This window comes from Meleagris gallopavo, chromosome 22, assembly GCF_000146605.3.
Source record: "Meleagris gallopavo isolate NT-WF06-2002-E0010 breed Aviagen turkey brand Nicholas breeding stock chromosome 22, Turkey_5.1, whole genome shotgun sequence".
Lineage (NCBI taxonomy): Eukaryota > Metazoa > Chordata > Aves > Galliformes > Phasianidae > Meleagris > Meleagris gallopavo.
The window spans coordinates 13,232,598-13,253,565 of NC_015032.2; the positions used below are offsets into that span (position 1 = coordinate 13,232,598).

The 20,968-nt window shown below is 44.8% G+C and overlaps 1 protein-coding gene across 2 annotated transcripts in view; it reads right to left on the bottom strand.

The window, feature by feature from the left end:
- The window catches only part of CTNNBL1 (catenin beta like 1), a 33,081-nt gene extending 17,864 nt beyond the window's left edge, over positions 1-15,217 (bottom strand). Inside the window, exons 1-10 of one of the 2 annotated variants that reach the window (XM_031556573.1) lie at positions 15,098-15,217; positions 14,837-15,025; positions 12,739-12,845; positions 12,060-12,199; positions 8,894-8,991; positions 6,964-7,057; positions 5,983-6,074; positions 3,476-3,548; positions 3,142-3,200; positions 2,242-2,390 (exon numbers count right to left, since the gene is read on the bottom strand). In XM_031556573.1, the coding sequence (XP_031412433.1) occupies positions 2,242-2,390; positions 3,142-3,200; positions 3,476-3,548; positions 5,983-6,074; positions 6,964-7,057; positions 8,894-8,991; positions 12,060-12,199; positions 12,739-12,845; positions 14,837-15,025; positions 15,098-15,202 (1,106 nt within the window). In that variant the 5' untranslated portion in view covers positions 15,203-15,217. The remainder of the gene's footprint in view (positions 1-2,241; positions 2,391-3,141; positions 3,201-3,475; positions 3,549-5,982; positions 6,075-6,963; positions 7,058-8,893; positions 8,992-12,059; positions 12,200-12,738; positions 12,846-14,836; positions 15,026-15,097) is intronic. The other variant, XM_019622328.2, reaches the window with a different exon arrangement.
- Between the last annotated feature and the right edge of the window lie 5,751 nt (positions 15,218-20,968).

The following is a 20,968-nucleotide window of genomic DNA, read 5'->3' on the forward strand; positions in this document are numbered from 1 at the left end:
ATCTTCTTGACACATCCCCCTAGGGAATCCAGAGGCTGCATCCCCTCCAAACCCTAACACAATTTTACAGCAGAAGCAGTAAAAGCCTCTTGTCAGCATGCACAGAACTGACACTAAAAGCCTGCTCTTCTCTCTTCTGGCTTTGTAAGGCAAACTGCTTCTAGGTTACTAAGGCAAGGCTGGAGGACTGTGTGCTAAAAAGTGTTTCCTAACTCCCAAAATAGTACTGAAATTAATTCTACACGACATTTACAAACTTTCCACTGCTGCCTAGCCCCCGCCAAACCCTCCTGTTTTTGGTAACCAACACCCTGCCTCCATGGCAGCAGAGATGCAAGCAAATAACGGGAGGTATCTCAGCTCTCACCCCAACCCCAAGCTGCTGCTTGCCTCCTGCTGCCACAGCTCCATCCTCACAGACCCCTCAGCACCCCCTGCATCGCATTCAGCCACCTGGCATTGCAGACCCACACAGGGCTGCATTCAGGTGCCACCACTGCCTGCCCAGGAGCCCACAGTGCAGCAGCACATCATGCTGATGGCCACACGTTTGAAGTCTCAGCATAATGGGCAGTGGTGCTGCTTTCATTACTGTCTGGAAGAATCTCCTGAGCACGTTAAATGTTTGGCTGAAGGAGGCTGTGCTTGCCCACAGTTCTGCGCACGCGGCCATCAGCAGAACAACGTGGTGAGATGTATTTGGTCACAGCAGATATAGGATCCTGTGTTCTCTAAGACAGTAATGGAGATTCAGGCCTGATATCTTTATTCTCACACAGCTTATCTATCTCGAATCGTTGTCAATAAACTTTCAACTCTTTGTCCTTTCATCTGCACAGACTATGGAACAATGATTAACCGTCTTTAGAGGAAATACAAAAATAACAGATCTTTCCCCCCAGCCTTCAGAAGGAGAGAAAAATACTCTGCCCTGTTGTGGGTAAGGTGGTGAATCACAGCTGAATGACATCTCTATTCTTTGTTGTTTATCATGAACATATAAAGGTACAGAAGTGTGATACTCTCAGGCAGCTCTCCAGATAACAGCCATCAAAGTGTTCTCTGCACGTACAAAGTAGCCTGCAGGCTCCACAGCCACACTGTCCAAGGAAATGGGAGCACCTGCAGCACACACAGACTCCCAGCGACAGAAATTAACAGAATCAACTGTCATCTTCATAACCAGCAGACACTAAATATGTAAGAAAAAACACAAACGCACACCAAACGCCTGCAGCATCAGTTCTTTGTCTGAATCAGCAACAAAAATACCAGATTAACACTTTCAACTCCAATCTAAAAACACCATTAGGAGCAAGAAGCTTAGTATGTCCTGCTAGGCCCTGCTCTGTCTAGATGAGTTTTTCCAAGTGTGGAGTCCCACCCACATGGCACGAGAACTCCAAGTAATTAGTTCTGCAAGGCTAGCTCAGCAGCTTAGTACTTGAGGCAGAGGGAGGCTTCCCTCTCATCCTTAGTTTTGGAGCTTTTCTTTAATTAGCCTCAGGAAAACTCAGTGTTCCTATTTGAATAATCCACACTTGGTTATTTATTCAGCTCCCTGCTGCTGCACATTACCCAGCCATGCGCTGCAGGAATACATCAGTTCTCGTTGGTGTTTGCTAACCAGCCACTGCATGCAGCTCAGCACACCGAGGAAAGCGAGACAGAGCCCTGCTGTGCCCAGTCCTGAGAAGTCTCGTCTCAGAAGACACAGATCCAGGCCAGGAAGCAAAAGTTGACACAGCAGAGAACTCTAGAGATTCAAGGTGTGACAAAACACATCACAAGAAGAAATGAATATTTATGCCTATTTCACAAAAGCAATTTTTGTATCAGTGTCCACAAAAACTTCTCAGCTTGGATGACACACAGCACAGTGAGACCTGAACCGGGGAACAAAAGGAAAAAACATTCCTCCTACAGACATCCAGAGGTTCTCTCTTACCTTATAAAGGTCTTTTGAATCCTGACAGGATTAGTGGCCTAATCTATAACATTCTCTCATCTGGGTGTCTGCTGCAGACCTGTACTGGTAGCTTACAGCAGCTGTTAAATCCACTTCTTATGAAAATTTAAAAAGTAGAGTTTGCATCTCTGAGAAAGGTACAAGTAACGTGCTAGAAGAAGTCAAGCATACTAAAACACAAATTTTATAAACAGGAAAGTACAAGCATCTTGCTAGAACACATGCTGGTGGGTCAAAAGCAGGCAAAAAAAAATCACCCAGTGACACAGTACCTAAGCATCAGATTCATCAGCTGGAGACCCTCGCCTTTTAGGAACCGATCCCGGTTGGAACTGAGCATCAGGCAGGAACAAAGAGAGTCAAAGAGGTTCTCCATCATTTCCTGTTCTTCTGCTGTACTGGGGTTATGTCGTTTAAACACCTGCATGACAAAGAAAATGATTTCATCGCAGTGCAGGGCTCGGTTTGACCCACACTGTTGCAGTGTGTTTTGCATCACAAGTTCTAAGCATCTGACATGCATAAGCCTGCAGTCATCCAAACAGCAACCATACACCTGACTGATGCACTCTCTTGAGCTCCACTGCCCTTTCTGCTGTCCTGACTGTATACCAACAAATGAGCAACAGCCTAATGCGTGACTTGAAAGATGATGCATGGCCTCTGAAGAGAAACACAAACTCACTAAGAACATAATTCACAAAACTATGTGGATAAGTTTGTTACAAGACAACTCCCAGGCCAATGCATACCTGAAGGATCTGCTCTGCAGCACCCTGCTCCACCAACAGTGCCACTGCCTGATTAAGAAATGTAAGCAAACTAAGAACACGTTACCTTCAGCTAGCTCAGTGCTAGAAGCAATGCAGCACAGCACCTGGAGTGCTCAAAATGGCCAAACTTGAGCCATCCCTCCCACTCTCCTCACAACTGCAACAAAATAATTTAATTTCTATGTAATTTAACATCATTGCCTGTGAAACAGAGATTGTCCTCACTTACCATAGACACCACATTTATTTGGCAGTTTCTCAGGAATTGTGTCACCACTAAGATAATGTGCTCTCCCATTTTGGTACCCACAGACTGCTGGGACAGCACTGCACTCCAGCTCTGTCCCACCCGCCCACCCCCAGCCTGCGGGTCTCCTGGCAGCAAGGAGGATTACTCACAGATAACTGCTGAAGCAGCACATCGATCCCATCCAGCTCCCCAAGCAATTCTCTGTTGTCTAGACGGGAGTGGGGGAAGGGAGAAAACAGAGAAAAATGAAGCTAACTGTCAGATTTTACTGCCATCTAACACTGATACATCAGCAAACAAAATCGATATGGCTTGACAGAGTACAAAAGCTGCAGAGAAACCGTGGGCGCATGCGCACACAAAAGCACGCATGGGAGTGATAGCATAAGCAAAGGGAAGCCAAAGGCAGAAGGGTGCTGCTGTGATCTGAAACCAGCCCAGGGCCCATCCTAACAGCACATCAATGCCAGAGGCAGCTCTCACCGTCATTATTCTGGAGCAGAATAGCCAGCACCTCACTGCAGTACAGCTTGTTGGCATCAAAGGGCATCTTAGCCTGTTGGGGGAAGAGTGAACAAAAGACTCATCAGGGACTGCTCTGTGCTCCATTGAACTGGGCAATGCACTGATCAAATCGCTGAATGTATAAGCAGTGCTCAAGCAAAACATAACAGCAGTAATTTTGTAGTAAGAACCAATGACAAAACAGTAATGAACCTTTCTGATTCAGGAGCAGTAGGCTGTGTGCATGTATGTGCATGTGTAGAAAGTCACCTCCAATCCTTCACACCATCCTACATCATTAGCTTTGTCTCAGTCTGCTCAAAAAAACCTCAGAACGTTCTCCAGTTGTGGGCAACACAGAGGTTCCCTCCTGTGATAAGACTTCCATGGCATTATTACATGTTGTACATATGGCTTATCCCTATTCTGATGTCTGCACCTGGCACCAAGAAAACACATCCCAGTAATGTTAAATAGGAGCTGCCAGTTGGATATGAAAACCAAATATCATAGTTGGGTTTAGCCTGCACAGTCACATAACATCCATTTCATACGTCCCCTCCATATGCAAAAAAAAAAAAAAGCAAATGAAAAAACAGTGATTATTGCTTCTCCTGGAAGAAAAAAAAAAAGTAAAATCCTTGAAGTGAGGCTCTGAACAGGAGCCAGTGTTGTTGTGTGCTGCCCAAGATGCTTCATCTACAGAAAGAGACTGAGCTTTAGTCAATCAGGTAATAATTGCCACTGGTCTGCTGCTACTGTAAAATTTAAAAAATAAAAATGCCTTCTAAAAATTGTCAGTAACCAGCCATTTGGATTCGCTGTTCCAGAAAAAAAGTACAAAGTAATGAGTGCAAGGCTTACACATACCATTTGTCACCCACAATTTTTCCCTCCAGCACACAACTACCTGCAGCTTGATTGAGCAACCCTGGCTGCACGGGGCTACCATGGGCAATTATCTCAGCCTGCAACCAAAAGAAAGGGCACGATCCAAATGCCTGCAACAGGAAACATGAGAAGCAGGAGGATCCCAAGTGTCACAAGTATTGACTTTAAATAAAGCTTTTCCTTGGAACAATCCCTAATCACACCAAGCTGATGGTGTTTATAGCAACCACGCAGCCCTTCCAAGCAGCTGCTGGCACAGGTTGGGCATTGCAGCAGGCACTCGGTGGCCACCAGCTCCCATTACAGCACACACCAACTGCTGTCATACAACAAGCATTAGGAAATAACGTCCTGTTCTTTCAAGGCTGCACAAAGCACCATCAAGCCCTGCTTGTGTTTGGAGAAGCGAGCCATTACGCTCTGCAGCTGAGCTTTCTGAGGCAATTCCGACCATCAGAATACAATCATGCAACTTGAAATGTTGTCAGCAAACAGAAATTCACACCCTGCACCGTGTGCCAGATGTCCTTATCAACTTCCAGACAGAGCCTTCATTTTAAGAATCACCCTAAGACGGCCTTCAGCAGCACGGTGCTCTGCCCAGATGCTGAGATACCGGTTTAATCCTAAACACATCTGTCAGGGCGAGAGATTCAGGACCAAGCACTGCCAACAGCAAAGGCTTCCGGGCAAGGGTTTTATTAGCATGCATCTCCCCACTACGACAGCTTGTAAGCAAGAAAAAGTGCTGCCTGATCACACTTCCCTGAGCCCAGAGGGAGTTAACACATGCCAGGGTGAAGGGAACGCACGCATTCAGCACCGAGTTTCGCAAGCCTTTAACATTCATGTTCTGGTGCAACAAGCAGGGGAATCCAAATTGTGATTATTTTGCTTTCCCAAGTTTCTAAGTCTTTCAGCTGCAAGAGTAATTATAAGGCAGGCAGCAGACCTGCACTCAGTACATACCTGCCTGGAATAAAATTAACTTTGCCTTTTGTATTTAAGCAGAAGGAACATAATTATGTTACTACCTGTAGTGAGAAATTATGGGTTACTCCTGCTAACAAGTATATGAGGGGCACACAGGAGTCTATGCATGACCACAAAGCTGTATTTCTGTGATACAGAGGGCACACTAGCTGTACAGACATTTAAATGTGGAGGTAGCATTGCCTTGCTAGCAGAGTTAGCAGAAGGCTCAGAATCTATTTGCTGTCTTTTCTTCACTAGCTCTGCAAGAGAGTTAAACTATCAATTCCTTTCCTACATTCTTCTATGGAATGTTTAGGTGCCTCTTCCCAAAAGACAGAGTTCAACTGTACAACTCACTGCCATAGGATGCTAAAAATATCAATACATAAATGCAAAGCCAAATGCAACCTACTTTACAGTTGGAAGAGAGTTCTGAATTCAGCATATTCACAGATGTTAGAACTTGTCACAAAGACACCCCGTATAAACTGAACGAGCCAATAACATCCCAGGCTTCTAATATTATGCCAAACACCTCCTCCAGCACATCAGCTCCCGGTCCAGTGGCTTGTCAGTTTTCATTGTGTGTCTCCCAAGTGACAACAAGAAAATAAGCTCACCTTCAGCCTCTTGAGCAGCCACTGCATGAGGCCCTGCTGCGCAGCTTCTGTGCACATCTCCGGTCGGAACTCTGCCATGTTCTCAACAATTGCTAAGAAGAAAGGCACAGAAAACATCCATTTTTTCCCCCCACCTGCATATCAGCTCAGACCTTTATCAACACAGCTTTGGCAGGTCCTTCCCTGCTCTTGTCAAAATAGCATATTTGCAAAATCATCTTTTTTGAGTGAGTCTTAAGCTCAGGTAAATAATACTGTTTCAGTTTTTACACTGCCAACACAGTCCACCTTCAGACAACATGACACCAGCTCCTGCTGGAAGATGCCTGAGATACCTTCCTTTTACTGAAGGAGCAACTCTCATTGCAGAGAACAATTTTAACAAGATTTTACTGCTGCTGCTATGCAGGAACACAAGTCCAAGCCCCTTGCTTCCAGTCCCTAACTCATTCTTCCAGTTCCCAGCAACAGCAAGGAACCAGAGAGATTCCAGTCCTGAATGACTGGAAGGTGTGGATGCTGGTGTGCTAACAACAGAAACACACTGCAAAATAGTTACTGTGCTGTGCAAAGGCTGGTGAACAGAGGGGTAAGGATGTACTTGTATGAATTACAAAAGTTTTATTATCTAAAAGTCAAATATATTGCTAAGACATATACAGCTCTCAACTGGGTAAGCAGAGCTCACATACAAGTACGTAGGAAATACAAGGTCAGCACAAGGCACAGAAATCCATCTGTGTATCAGCACAGCTTTGGGAAGAGGCATCCTACCAGCACACATGCAACAAACGTTAGCTGAAAAGATTACACTTTACAGCGATTTACAATTGTGCTTGAAAGAAATTCACCACAGGTTCTCCACCTCAGTGTTGGCAGCTCAAGGGCAAAGCATGTGAGAAAGAAAGAAAGGGGAGGGATAACCCACCCAGCCTTTGTACAAAACACAAAGAAGAGAGAGGCTGTGCAACAGCCACTTGCCAAGTGTGTTGTGGACACCATCAGCTTCCTCCTTCACACTTTCATCCAGGCGCTCTAAATTCTGCACCAACAAGGCCACGACCTGACCCTCCACCTGCATTGCCACGGTCACAGGCAAGATAAAAAACATGAGAGCAAAGTGAGAAAAGGAAGATGACAAAGGAAGGTCTAATAGACAATAAATAAATATCAGTAAGCCCTGCTGAAACATCCTGCCAGACATGATTCTGATCAGGTGACATTAACAATCCTGCTCTAAAATCTCAAAGGTAGCAAAAGGATTCACCAAGCAAATCTGACACCATGTTTGTCCTAATTAATTAAACAGGTTTTAGGTTTCAGATTAAATAGAAAAACATCTGGAGGGAAAACATGAACCCTGTCAGTCTTATTTCCTGCATCAGCCCTAATTGATTTATAATCCCACAGAATTCTTAAGGCACCACAAACCACCACACTCTGGCTGTCAGCTCCACGAGCAGTTCCACCTTCAGCAGCTTGCAGCTGGTCTGCCTGCACTTTGTTACATCCTCCACCTTACTGGCACAAAAAGCTGAAGGAACAATGCTCACACATGCAGATTCAAATGTGAAAGATGAAGGATCGCCAGCTGAAGCCTGACATTTAAATCCTGCTAAGATGAATGCACCAAGCTGACTTCAGTGAGTTAACGAAACCCTGACAGCAGAACAGGAGCAGAAACCCACACCTGCAGCTGGGGTTGCAGCCCCTCACCACAAGCAGTCTGCACTTACAGCTGCAATTGGACAGAGGCCAGATTGACTTTGGCTACCTTCCCATTGTGGATGTGAGCTTGGAAAAGTACGACAAAGTAACATTTGCAATTCAAAACACTTAACTGGTTTTGTCTTCAGTGAAAGCATGGAAAAAAAATACAAAGTACCCTAAAACACTAGATCTACTATTTTTATTTTTTTTTTAAGTAATCAAAAAAGTAGATATCTAAACACTTCTCCCAAGAGATGCCTGACCTGGTTCTTTCAGAGAGAACAATAAAACAACTAAAACTTGGCCATTACCCGTGGGTTGGCAACAAGGCACACAGAGGAAGAACTATGCTTGATTTACTCTCTCCCCATACATTTTACAGAAAACATCTTCTCTACCAGCTCCTCTCTGCCATTTCATTCACCCAGAAACCTTTCCACAAAGGCAGAATAATTAAGAACAGCCCAGAGCCAGCTGGAGGAACCCAGCTCCAGGCCAATGTCATTAACCTCTGGAGGTAGCAGTGACTGGACAAGAGGGACCGTAGGAGAAAACACTGTCACCAAACAAAACAATCAGAAGAAACAATAATTTCCTGCCTTTCAATTTCAACCTAACAGTTACAGAACAAGACAGAGTCACAACTTTTAACAATTGCAGCAATTCACCAACAGCTGCCTGAAGGTAGAACAGACATGGGAATCTCAATCCTTGCTGGGCATTGCTTCTCTCAGCTTGGCATCCCCCTCCCACTGCCAAGGAGGCAACCAGCACAAACACCAAGCTGCAGGGAAGCCCACCAGCACAACACAAGGTGCTCAGATGCTCTCTGCCTGGCAAACTCTCTTAAGACCGAGCAATGCATCTTCTATTACGTGTAGGTCATCTTCTGGGGTCACTTAATCCCTACAGCACAAGGACCATTAAACCTCTGCCACCCTTAAAATGCATTAGTTCTGCTACATGAAAACTTTCAAGCTTTTACTTCTTGTTAAGAAGAAAAAAAAAAAAAAAGCATAACCTCAATATAATGACGTGTTCCAGTTCAACTACAACTAGGCCTGAACATACACCTGAGCCAGGTAACTCCAGCACGGTGCTGGCACTGTGCATGGCATTGTGTATGCACAGCCATGGCAAGCGTGGCAGTTCAAAGGATTCACTGTTCAGTCATTAAAATAATGTGGAGTTTACTACTTACCAGAGCATCTATGAGGACTTCAGCTCCTTCTTCACTCTCATGGAGAGTATCTATATCAGTCAGCTCTTGGAGCAAGTCTACCACAGCTATGGAAACATGTGCTAGATGTTAAGGACAATCAACCCAGCAAACACATTCAATATTAAAAAAAAAAAAAACAACACATTGCTTTTAGGCCAGTGAGCTCATGATATGACACATAACAGTTAACTCATTAAATAGGCAGGGCACAGGAACACCAAAACACCAGAATCAGGGAATCTAACGACCAGAAGTGACAAAAATGAACGTAACTGCGTGCATACTGTGCCAGGACATTTTGCTGGACTTGATAGTACTAAATTTTTGATATTTTTAAGTAAAAAATGTCTATAGTTTGCACCATCTTGCACTGCTGAGATTGAACACAACCCAGAAGAAAGGCATTATAATAACCTGATTAGGGTACGATGCTCTCAACGCTACCCAGCTAACCCGATTCAGCAGACACCTAACAAGGCCACAGCACGAAGCAGAAGCACCAACCCCCTTCTGCCTGGCCCAATTAGGACAGCACACTCCTCTAACCACGTACCTCTCAGGAGCAGCAGAGCTTCTGCCAGCCCAATTTTTACTCATTAACACTGGACTGCATAACACATGGTTCCCCTGACTGCTACCCAGCTCTCTGGTACTAGGAGACGTATTCCACCTCATTAGAGCCACTTTCCTATTCTCTCAGACACTCCGATCAATCTTGCCCGATTCCCACTAGGGCAGAGCAGGGTACGCAGTTTTCCACATGTCCTATATAACAACTTTGTGATGAATCTCTTTAAAATTCATAGGCTAACAACCCAGCCTCCCAGTTCTCCTGTTTGTGCACTTGCTCAGGCATACATGCAGTGACAGGAAGAGTACTTTAAAACATCTTTTACAGCAAGGTTACAGCCGTGACTTACCAGGAAAGACTGTAAGAGAGCTGCCTGTCCCACTGCCGAGCTAGCCTGTGTTGGGCACTGCTGAAGATGCTTACCAGTACAATTACTGCTCTCATCATACTCCACAGCAATCCTCAGACAAGCCAAAGCTATCTGGACATTTTCATGGTAGGAAGATGCCGCTTCCAGTTGCAGCTGCCATCAGGAACCAAACAGAAGGGCGGCTGTGACTTCCTGGGCAGGCAGTCAGCTGCACTTACACAAAAACAGGCTCAAAAATGGCAGAGTATAAGTTTTGAAAGCAAGCTAAAGCACGTCTCAATAAGCAGGTTGAGTGAGAATAATCTGCCTTGCATTTATGCTGCAAGGAATCAACTTCTAAGCAACAAAAGCTGAAGAAACGGGCCATTAGGAACCTCATGAAGTTCATCAATCCCTTTTCCTCCTAAAATTGCTAACCACAGGGCAAACTCCTACCCCTCCATTAACTGACAGGCAACTTGCAAACCCATTTAAAAAATTCAATGGCAAAACTGACAAGTCCTCACCTGCAGCTGTGACTCTAGGACAGCTTTTCATGGCTGAGGGGACAAAAACTGTGCTCCTGTGCATCCCAGCTAAGAACCAGCCCAGCAATCCCAGCCACAATCACTGCCACGTGAACATGAAATTTAGGATATCGTGTTAATGCCATACACATGGTACACCAAAAGACTACATTGCTGGCAAGAAAAAAAAAGTAATTAAACTATGGTGGCCATGAAACTGGTTATGCATGGTAGGCATTTCCTACTGTACAGAGTAAATTGTTAACAACCATTTTAATTGGAAGTAATTCTCATTACAGATGGCAGATAAGGAAAGCAGTGGTGGGTGCTGTTTGTCAGGGACCAGTACTCTACCAGGTCAAGGTTAAGCCAGACTCAAAACAAAACAACCAAACACAGAAAAAGATTTAAAAACTCAAATGTGCTTTCTAATGGAAACAGTGTTCTCCAATGGATATGCAAAAAAAATATCGATGTTCTGTTTTTACATTCTGATCACTGCACCCACTTAGAAGGAATGAATTATGACTTCTTTACTATGTAGTACTACAAGGAAAAGTGCTAGAAAAAAAAAGAACCAACATCTCTACCTCAGACCACAACATTTTCTTCTTAACGGTCCTTTTAAAATTGTGTATTTCAAAACACCTCAGAAAGACTGATGAGTACTGTCTACTTCTTTACAGATAAAGAAAAGTCAAGAATTAATGACTTTCCCAAGGCCATGAACAACAAAAAGAAAAAACACAAACCTCCTGTGGTCCCAAGTCAAAGTCCAGTGCCCTTCCCACTCAGCTTCAGTGCTCCTTCCATTCACCAACGTTTGTCAACAGAAGACCTCTTAAATCATGTCACAACATTTCAGTTTAATCTACCGTAGAGCATTTTACAAGCAATGCAGATTGAGCCCTATTTAAAAGGCTGCACAATGGTAGGCAAAGCACAGTTCTATTTATCAGCTGAAGGCTAAGCAAGAAGGCACAAGGATATTCGGAAAACAACAGTTTTTATACCGGACTACTAAAACTTCAGCAGTATAGAGAGAAAATTCTGAGACATTCTCAGAGGACACACAGGGGTCAGGTTCAGTGACACAAGCAATAACTGCTCGTGGAACTGTCACTGATATTTATACCATCAGAGGAGCTACCCACAAATTCCAGCTTTGAGAACATCACACCAAAGCTAGGGGCACATGAAAGACTTTTCACATGTATAAATTAGGGCGTTGCACTGTAGTGAGATAGTCCATGGCAAAGAGCTGAAAGCATGAGCTCAGCCCTCTATAAAAACGGGTAAATCAGTCTCATTTTTAATAGGGATTGTTCCAGACAAAGGCTGCACACAGTTCAAGGTTATATGCTGTTAAGCCCATGCTTCAGTTTTTGCTGTGTTGTTTTGCTGCGTTGCCTCAGCCACACCATTTGTCTGTTTGTACTCGAGCACAGCCACCCAAACTTAGATGAAAGGTTCATAAAACAAGAAAGGAGAACAAAAACACTGTAAAAAAAATCAGAATCAATATTACTTGAACAAAGAAGGCCTTGTTGGAAAAATAAAAAAGAAGGCATAAATTCAGTGCAGTGGAAAAGAAGAGAAAAAACACATAGCAGCAGCCTGTGAAAGCAGGCTATAAGAGATTACAGAGAAGTGCAGAAAGCCTCTCACAGGAGAGCTGCTTTAACCACTGGAGGATATCTGTGTTGTCGTGTCCAAGCAGCCCGAGGAGAGACTGCACAGCATTCAGTTCCACCAGCAGGTGGTACAGGTCCGGCATTGTCGCAATCACATGCATCTCCTGAATGATGTCATTTAAATCCAGTTCGGATTCCATGAACCTGAGGCAAGACAAGAAAAGCACATCGTTTGTGCTCTACAGACACAGCCCTTCTCAAAAAGAGAGCAACAGCCTCTCATAAGATCCCACATAAGCCTCAGTCAGCCCAAAGCTACACCTCTGAAAACAAAGCGACTTCTTTAGATACCTAGAAGGGAAATCATGAAACCTCGTTTCCTTTCTGTGCTCCCAAAATAAAAACAACATGAACTAGAATTTTAATTTCACAGTCTTTTGTACAAACAGCAAGAATTTAATAAATCAGAACATTTCCCTTGGTTGCAAATTACTTTTTTCACGTCAGAGTTGGAAGTGACTTTTTTTTCCCCACCCATCTACGGGTCTCCATCAGAAGTCTCAATAACGTCATTTTTAATTAACAAACTTAGCTTCAAATGCAGTTTCTGGGAACTAAATGGCAATGATTTGTTACATAAGTCTCATGTAAACGAACACAATTACGTATCAAGAAGTCAATTTAGGGCTGGAAGAAAAGCCAAGGCCACAGTGATGGTGCAGGGGGGCCAAGCACAATCTTACTTCTCCGGATTGTCAGGAAACTTGATCCGCAGCTCCTGGTTTTTGTAAGATCTCTTCTCAAAGGTGAGAATCATCTTTTTCACCGAGCTTTCATCCAGAGGTTCCTCCTAACCACATTGGAAAGGGCAGAAAACAGAGCTTAGCAAGGTAACCTTCAAGGGGTACACACAGCAGCTAGGTGAGACCATGCTGAGATGAAGCATCAGTGAGAAAAACAGCAATGGCCCTATCTGGCACCATCAGCCCTAGTGAAGCTTTCTGCTTCTGACAGAACATAGTAAATTTACATCAGCAGCTTAAGCCCATGGGCAATTTCTTTCCAGAAGTTCATTGTGCCATGTCTTTCTGCAGATCTACATTTAACTGCCCTGAGTTTATGTTCTTTTTGTATTTTTCTCACTTGGATAAGCCTTCACTTCTATTTTAAAGTCTTTTTCAAAAGAAAAAAAAAAAAAATCAATATTTTACTCTACTACTTCCCTTTCATTTTGGAAAGTCTTCTAAAGCATTTCTCAATTGGCAGTGTTACATCAGTAGAACATCTTCAGCTCCCTACCTGATACCTACAAATACAATCCTGTTATTTTCCTTGTTTCCAGATTTTAAGGCACTTCTTTTATCACAATCACTACTACAGAAAAGTCCTCAAAACAAAACAAACCAGGCCTCTGCAGCCCTTACGCCATGCTTTATATCCTGCTCGTGGTTCAATCAAGACTCGCTCCTGGTATTAAGGATTCCGTACGGAATGACTTGAGGCAGCAATCTTAAACCAGATAAAGAATTTCAATTTCAAACTCCATTACAATAACAACAGCAGTCCGTGGGAAGATAGTTAAAGTCCTCCATTATTACTGGATTTTCTACTGTCTCAAGTCCAACCTGCCACAGCACTTCAGGGTTATGCCAGCACCCCATTCTGATAATCAATACTGCAACACCCAAACCACATTCTTCCTCCAATGGCACAATTTCAATCCACAACGGCACTATCACAGGTGCTGACATTGCTTCCCTTTATTTCATTTGACTCTGCTTTCTCTGATACTTATTACTGTAATGTCTCCATTAGAATCTGCTTTTTATGCATGCCATATTACAGTGCCCTACAGATTAGCTTGCCTCCATCACATTTACTGATACAAAGAGCCTTTTGATGGTGCTTGGATTAACTGTGTTCCAAGATAATAAGAAAGAGATGGGAGTTCTAAAGGAACACTGGACTCCCAGCCCTTCCAACGGCTGGGTGGGAGAGCTGCACCTGACAAAGACTCACACAGTGCAGGAATCCACACGACTCGAGCTGCTCAGCGGGGCTCCTGCCTGCAACCATTCATCCTGGAGCTCAAACACTACAGAAATCCAGCATTATCTTCCTCAGCTACCAACTACCAGCAGCTAACTGCTATGGCAATAGCTCAACACAAGGGAGATTTTCAGAGATGAACGCTAGCAGCACCACTCGCAAAGGAGGGTGATATTATACAAACCTCCAAGATTCTGCAGTGGTATATTTATTTCAAATTAAAAAAATAAAATCAAACAGGACACAGACATCAGGAAGGGAATATCTTTTCGATTCAGACCAATCCACGTGTCACGCTTATAGTGATCTCTTCCCCGGCCCTTGGCAGAAAGGCCAGTGCTGCATTGGATTTCTGTCTCCAAGGCTTGAAGTCATTTGCCCCTGACAGCTGCTACCCCCCTCCGCTGACCCAAGACCTTTCTTGTATAAAAGAATGTTTATTTGCAGCTGCTGCACAGTTAGAAACAGAAGGAGATGGGGAGCAGCTGCATGCTTGGGAGTACTGACGAGAATAACAGAGTTAGAAAACTATACAGAATCCAGAAAATATTTTCTAAAAATACAATTTAAGAAGTAATTTGCATCTCCTCGCCTAAAACAGACTGAAATCTTTGCTCTCTCTCCTCACACTCCCCCTCCTTTAAGAAGATATCCTTATGTTGGAAGAATAACCCCACCTTAGGCTGCACATGGCACGTGACCAGCCAGTTCATCGTCTACACGGCACAAAACAGACATCTCAGACAAGCAGTTTGGTTTTTGCTCGTTTCCCACAGAACACCCATGATTTACCTCCTCGTCCTCCTCTTCTCCATCCCTTTCAATTATCTGAAGAAGTTTCTTCTTCTCGTCATCGGTCTCTTCCTGCACAGCAGACTCCTCTTCCCTGTGACGCCCGTGCTCCCGTGTGCTCACTTGTTTCCGACGTGCTTTGATTTCTTCCTCCTCTTCATCGCGGGGCCGCTTCGTCCCTCGGTTGGGCTACAGTCAGAGAAACAACGTGAGTGAGTACAGCCCTCCCGTGACCCTCACAAACCACAGCACCAACACTACCAGGAGTGCTGAGGAAATTCGGACGAGTCGTTTAAAGCACTTCCTTACACAACGCCAAACTCTGAAAACCAGAAAGGAAATGAATTTAGTTAAGGGGAAGATCATACGATGAGATGGATGGCTCTGCCAACAGCTGTGTCAACACCCTGCCTTGTTTGATCTATGAATGCGATTCGTGGGAAAATATCTCCATAGGGAACAGACTGGTACTTACAGATGAGAAGTGCCAACAGGCACCGCTCCGTGGCTGGGCAGCCTGAAGGCTCCAGAATCAGCTGGGACAGCAGAGAGCCTCTGAGGGACAGCAGAGTGATATGCTGAAGCTTACAGGAGCGAAGTACAACTTTTTCACCCACCTAGTACGTGAGCTCATGGTGAATGCTTGCACGCAGCTTGATTCCCCTTGATTTTCCCCATCCCTTTGTCTGAAGCTGGCGAGTGCTGCGTGGAGATCAAAGCCCAATTTGTGGAATGCAGGACAGGAGCACTGTTGCTGCAACTCTGCAGGGCTCTGGCACCGGATTAAGCAGTGGTTTACTTGGAACAACCTATCATTTTATTCTACAATTTCCATTTAATTGGCAAAATTAAACGTAATTTGCCAAGGACAAGAAAACATCCATTAACCCTAATCCCATGTTTTAATTTAGACTAGAGGGGATGAAAGTATTTGCAAGAGAAGGAAAAACTCTCTCCAAAAACGATAAGGATATTACATTTAGTCTTGCTCACACTTTTTGAAGGACAACCAAGTACTTTATGCTCTGTAGCTACAGGAAAACAGAATTTAATTCATTATTATTTAACGGCAGTATGTGCATTAAGAACATTGAAAGCAGAACGCAAACACATTCACGCTTTCTGTCAGCCACTCAAGTTGCCTGGAAGATGGTTTCTTATTTAATCTGGCCTAACATTTGTCCAACCTATTTCCTAAGGTGCCATCAGGCAGAAATACCAACCCCTCTACTGTGGGTCTCTGACACACTGCAGTCACAGCACACTCACGTGAGTGCAAGGCCAGCCTTTAAACGAGCTGGAATCAAATCAGAGAGGAATCCAAAGGCTCACAAAGAGGAGGAGTGCTGGCAGCCACAGAAGAAAGCCCTAAAACATTCACCTTCCATGTTCCTCAGTTAAAGTTCCAGAAAATCATTCCTCGTTCTCATTTCTAAACGTTAAAAAGGGAAAATCCAATGAGACCGGAGCAGTAATGAGGGACCAAGGGAGCTGTGCTTTGTCAGATGCAAAGTAATGTACCACGGGCAGGGACTACATCAACAGAACAAAACCTAAATTAAAACTCCATCATGAAACCAACCCCATTTCCTCTGAGTACACAATCCACAGCAGCAGCATTTACATCCTGTTTCAATCTCAATTATTTTTATCCTTTTTTGTATTTATGCATTGTTGGGGGGGGGAATCTTCTATAATACATAACAGAAGTCATTATGATAAATTATGGAAGTGCCCAGCATGCAATTATTAATGCTGCCAACACACTGGCAATAGACAGTAATTGAATTCCCAGGCAAGTGTTATTAAGCAGGCATTAAGGTTTTTCCTTTTGTTATTGATGTTATGCTAAACCTTACTGAGAACATTGCAATTTCTCCACCCGGTGCTATTACCACTAAGAAATCAAGGCAGAAGTGAAGCACCTGCGTTCCTGCCCAATACACCAGAGATGCACAGCCACGAGCAGCTGATTTAAGGCAAGCATTAAACTTCTGCTCATTGATTTTCAGCTTTGTTTTGCACTGCTACTTCCTAAAGGACTGTTAGCAACCAACAAGAACGAAGCAGCGCAGCGCTGTGCTCAGACCGCAGCGTTTTGCTAAGCAGCACTGAGCTTAAACACATTTGTTTAAATCATTGCTGAGCTGCACGCACCCAACTTTCAGCTTTCTGGCACAAAAGGGAAAGTTAATTGTTTAATAAATAAAATAGTGGATTTTTTTTGTTGTTTTTTTTTACTCGGTTGTGCTGAGGTGCGTTTGGCACGAAGCTGGAGTGCAGTGGAAAGCGCACAAGAAAACAATTTTTAAATTGCTTTATTAGTTAAGCTTAATTTTGTTCCTACTGAATGCAGTGCGTTCACAGTAATTTATTCAGAAGGCGCTTCCATTTAAATCCAACACTGAGATCAGCACACACACACACACACACACACGAATACAAAAGGTTTTTAATAAGAAAGCTGATGTTTATCAAAAGCAGTGAAACAACAGCTGCTGAGTGGTACAGAAGAATTCTCCTCCTGTGTCTGTGCTGCACCACCACACCCGGGGCTCCCCCAGCCCACGCAGCACAAACACGCACTCCCTTTGTGTGCTGCAGAGGTGAAGAGGGTGATGCCCCAAACCTCAGAGTGAGGATCTGCCTCGCCATCCTTGGAGCTGTGGCTGCATGGAGGTAAAATATCTCCTTCTCTAGAGCTCACCTTCAGCATCAGGGAGCTTTGGAGAAGCCTTGCCAAAGGAGTTTCATATTACCAAGGCATCTACTTCGTGAGTAACCTTGTTATTGTGAAGCTCTGAAGGTATTAGTTCACAAAATCTGAAATAAATCTTCGTCAGTGACACAGCTGCTGTGTGGCCACGTCAGCCAACTGCAACGCACACAGTGAAGCACTGCAGAGAGCAGCTGTTGGGTTGGGGCTCCAAAAGCACACCTCACACCTCCACAGCCACCTTCTGGATTTTGCTTCCAACCAGGCTGCTGCCAATCTCACTCGGCACCGAAGCACAGCAGCTCTCGGTGACCCATTACAGACTGAGAGAACTGGAACCAGGACAACGTGGTAGCCTCAGGAATCCCAAGAACTCCAAATGAAAGACAGGAAGAACAGAGCTGCGTGGGCAGTTTACTAATTTAAGAGAACGGATCCCTTTCCTCTCTACCTTTCCACACCGTGAGGCACACAAGCCCTCGAGGCAGGGTGCTACTATGAGAAGGAAAAGACACGAAGACAAAACATGAAGTTTCACCTCCTTGTTCTGAATTACAGCTACTGTGAAAATATGGCACAAACAAAAATATATGCAATGACCAAAAGCTGCACGTTTGTTTGGAGAGTACAAAGACTACCCCATCCCTGGTCCTGCAGGTGCTTATTTGTTCTTAACTAACGCAAAAAGAGATGAGGAGAGATATGGCAGCCACTACAAGCTGCAAAAGGACTCTAATGGAAAGCATCAGAGGAATAAACACCTCTGTGCTGTGCCACATACATGGCCACTGCACACCTCCCTCACTGCCTCCTCTCAGTCTCTATAGGAGCAAACGTTCATCGGCAACCCTCAAAACTGAAAACTTGCCCCCTACAATACAAAGTATAAGCTGTATCCAGAAGCAGCAGCTGCTAAAACTACCAGCCCTGCAGCTGCCCACCAGGATACCTTTGAAAGCTCAACACAGGAGTGACGTGTCCCAGCTCAGCTCTCAGCTGCAGCCACCTCTGTGAAGACAGAGCCTGATGTGCCACACAGCCCCAGCACAGCTGGCAGCCCCAGCAGCAGGGCAGGGAGGCACGCAGGTTTCTTTGGCTGACTTTTTCATACTTCCCAGTTTGGTGGCCAAAGATACAGGTGGAAAATAGAGCAAAAGGTCTGCACGCAGCTGCAGAAACCGCACCAAAGGAACTCCCAGCATGGGGTCACAGGCAGGAAGCCATCATGCTCTGACAGGGAGGCACAGTGAGAGCAGCCAGCCCAGCTCTGTTGCCTCCGCCATCAGACACATCCATTATGTCACCAATCCTCAGCAAACTGCCTGGGGAAGCAGCTGAAATCACTGTGCCCCTCCAACACGCTGAGATCCATCCCACCACAGGCAGTGTTCCACCAGTTCTAACAGCAGGACAAAGCGCACCCCACTACTGCTTCCCCTTTTGTTATTCCATTTCACAAATATTTCATTAAAAAATTAGCAGTGCGTAATCATCACTCAGTGCTGAAATCTGCATTTAACGAGAATTGAAATAATCTCCCTTATTCCCTCCCACGCCGATTGAAAGAGATGCCTGAAAATAACCAGAGCTGGCTTTGTCCCTGTAATTACCCGCTGTAATCAGAAACCAGACACGGAGGATCTGGGCACAGTCTTTCTGGGCAGAACAGCAGCAATATTTAATCATCAGTTTAGACCATCTGCAACTGTTTTGCAGCAACACATAAAGTTTATGGATTTCTGAGCTCTGTGTAAGCTGCCAGGTGCTGGGTCTGTTTATTTATCCTTTTTTTTTTTCTTTTTTTTTTTTTTTCCTGCAGGAGGTTCCTTTTCTCATTCTGACAGACACTGAGTGCCCAGCTGGCAGCACAGAGCCTGAAATCTTCCATGCCAAATCTGGCACTGAGGGAGAACATCTTGATTAAGCAAGGGCACGGATTAAGTGTTTAGAGGAGAAAATTTTGAAACAATACAAAATTGAGCTTTTTTGCTGAGGGAAGCTGAGAAGACCAACTCATTTGCAACAGAAGATTAAAATCAGACAGCAGCCATCACCCAGCCCTCCCTTGACAGCCACTGCTGCCCTGCAGCAAGCTCTCCCAAAGCAGCATGCTGCTCCATGCGAGGAGAGCATCAGACCTCACACTGGTTAATCTTCATGCAGGCAGAACCAGAGCAGGGCAGGAGCTGCTTCACAAGCCATCCATCAGCCTTGTCTTGGTAGCAGCAGCTCTGTCACTGACCCGACTCTGTCCCATCACACAGCAGCATGGACACAGGCACAGCACAGCTCTGGTAGCTCTGAATTTTATGAGAACGTATGCAGGGCAGCCCTGCTGTGCTGCCTGTGGGACAGCAGCTGCAGGCAAAACCCATCACTCCCCACTTCCATTCCAATGTTTCAGCCACAGATACCCCATAGAAGGGGACTGCGTCTCCCCAGAAACAGACCTTTTGCACTGCTTCCTGCTCCCCATCCCTCTCACCTCTGTTCACCTTTCCACCTAATTCCAGAGATCTGAATCCAGGGACACATGAAGTTCAGCTCTTACTCTAATGCACCACCTCATCTCCTGACAGAAAAACATTTGTGTCCTGGGAAGAGACCTGAAGAACACAAAGCCAGGACAACGCCTTCAGGAACAATGTCAGTTGAAATCTAAGGAATAACCTTAGCAGCAAGAGAAGCTGCTGCTGCAACACCTGGCATCCACAAAGCAGATTTCCACCTCCAGCTTCCACAGCACCCACACCATGCTGCCATGAGCAGCGATCCAAGGGCAGGAAAGGAGCCCAACACAGCTGTAGGGAAACCAAAGAGATCAAAACACAAGCATGCACTTTGCTTCACAGGAGAATGGAACTCAGAGGACTTCAATATTTTCAAAGCAAGAGAAAACCAAGAAAAATCCAAACTAGAACTTCATTAAAAATTTATAATGAACAGAAGTTCAATGCAGGTTTACCTTTATGGGAACACAAGAAGTGATCATTCTAACTCAGTACTTAAAAAGCACGGGAAAAAAAGCAGGGAGAACCCAAATGTGAACAGAGCTCAGAAGAGCAGGGCAGCACGGCCAGCACTGTGTGCACACAGCAGGAGAGACAGAGCGCAGACAGAGGGCAGCCACGGCAAACCCCAAACTTTAAGGGAGAAAGAAAACATCGCCCTGGAGCTGCCACAAGTGGAAATCTGGCGGAGTTCTTAGATAAAGACATTAAGATATCATGGAGAAAGAAAAGAGAAGGAAAAGTTTCTCAGACCTAAACGTAGTTTAACCTTTCTCCTCCCAAAATACCACGCTCCGAAGTTACAGCAGCAACACGGCTTTCCCGCAGCCGAGCAAAGCAGCGCAGCGCCGCGCACACCGCGAGGCCTTCAGGGAGCCCAGCCAGCCGGGGAGCGGCCGCACCGCC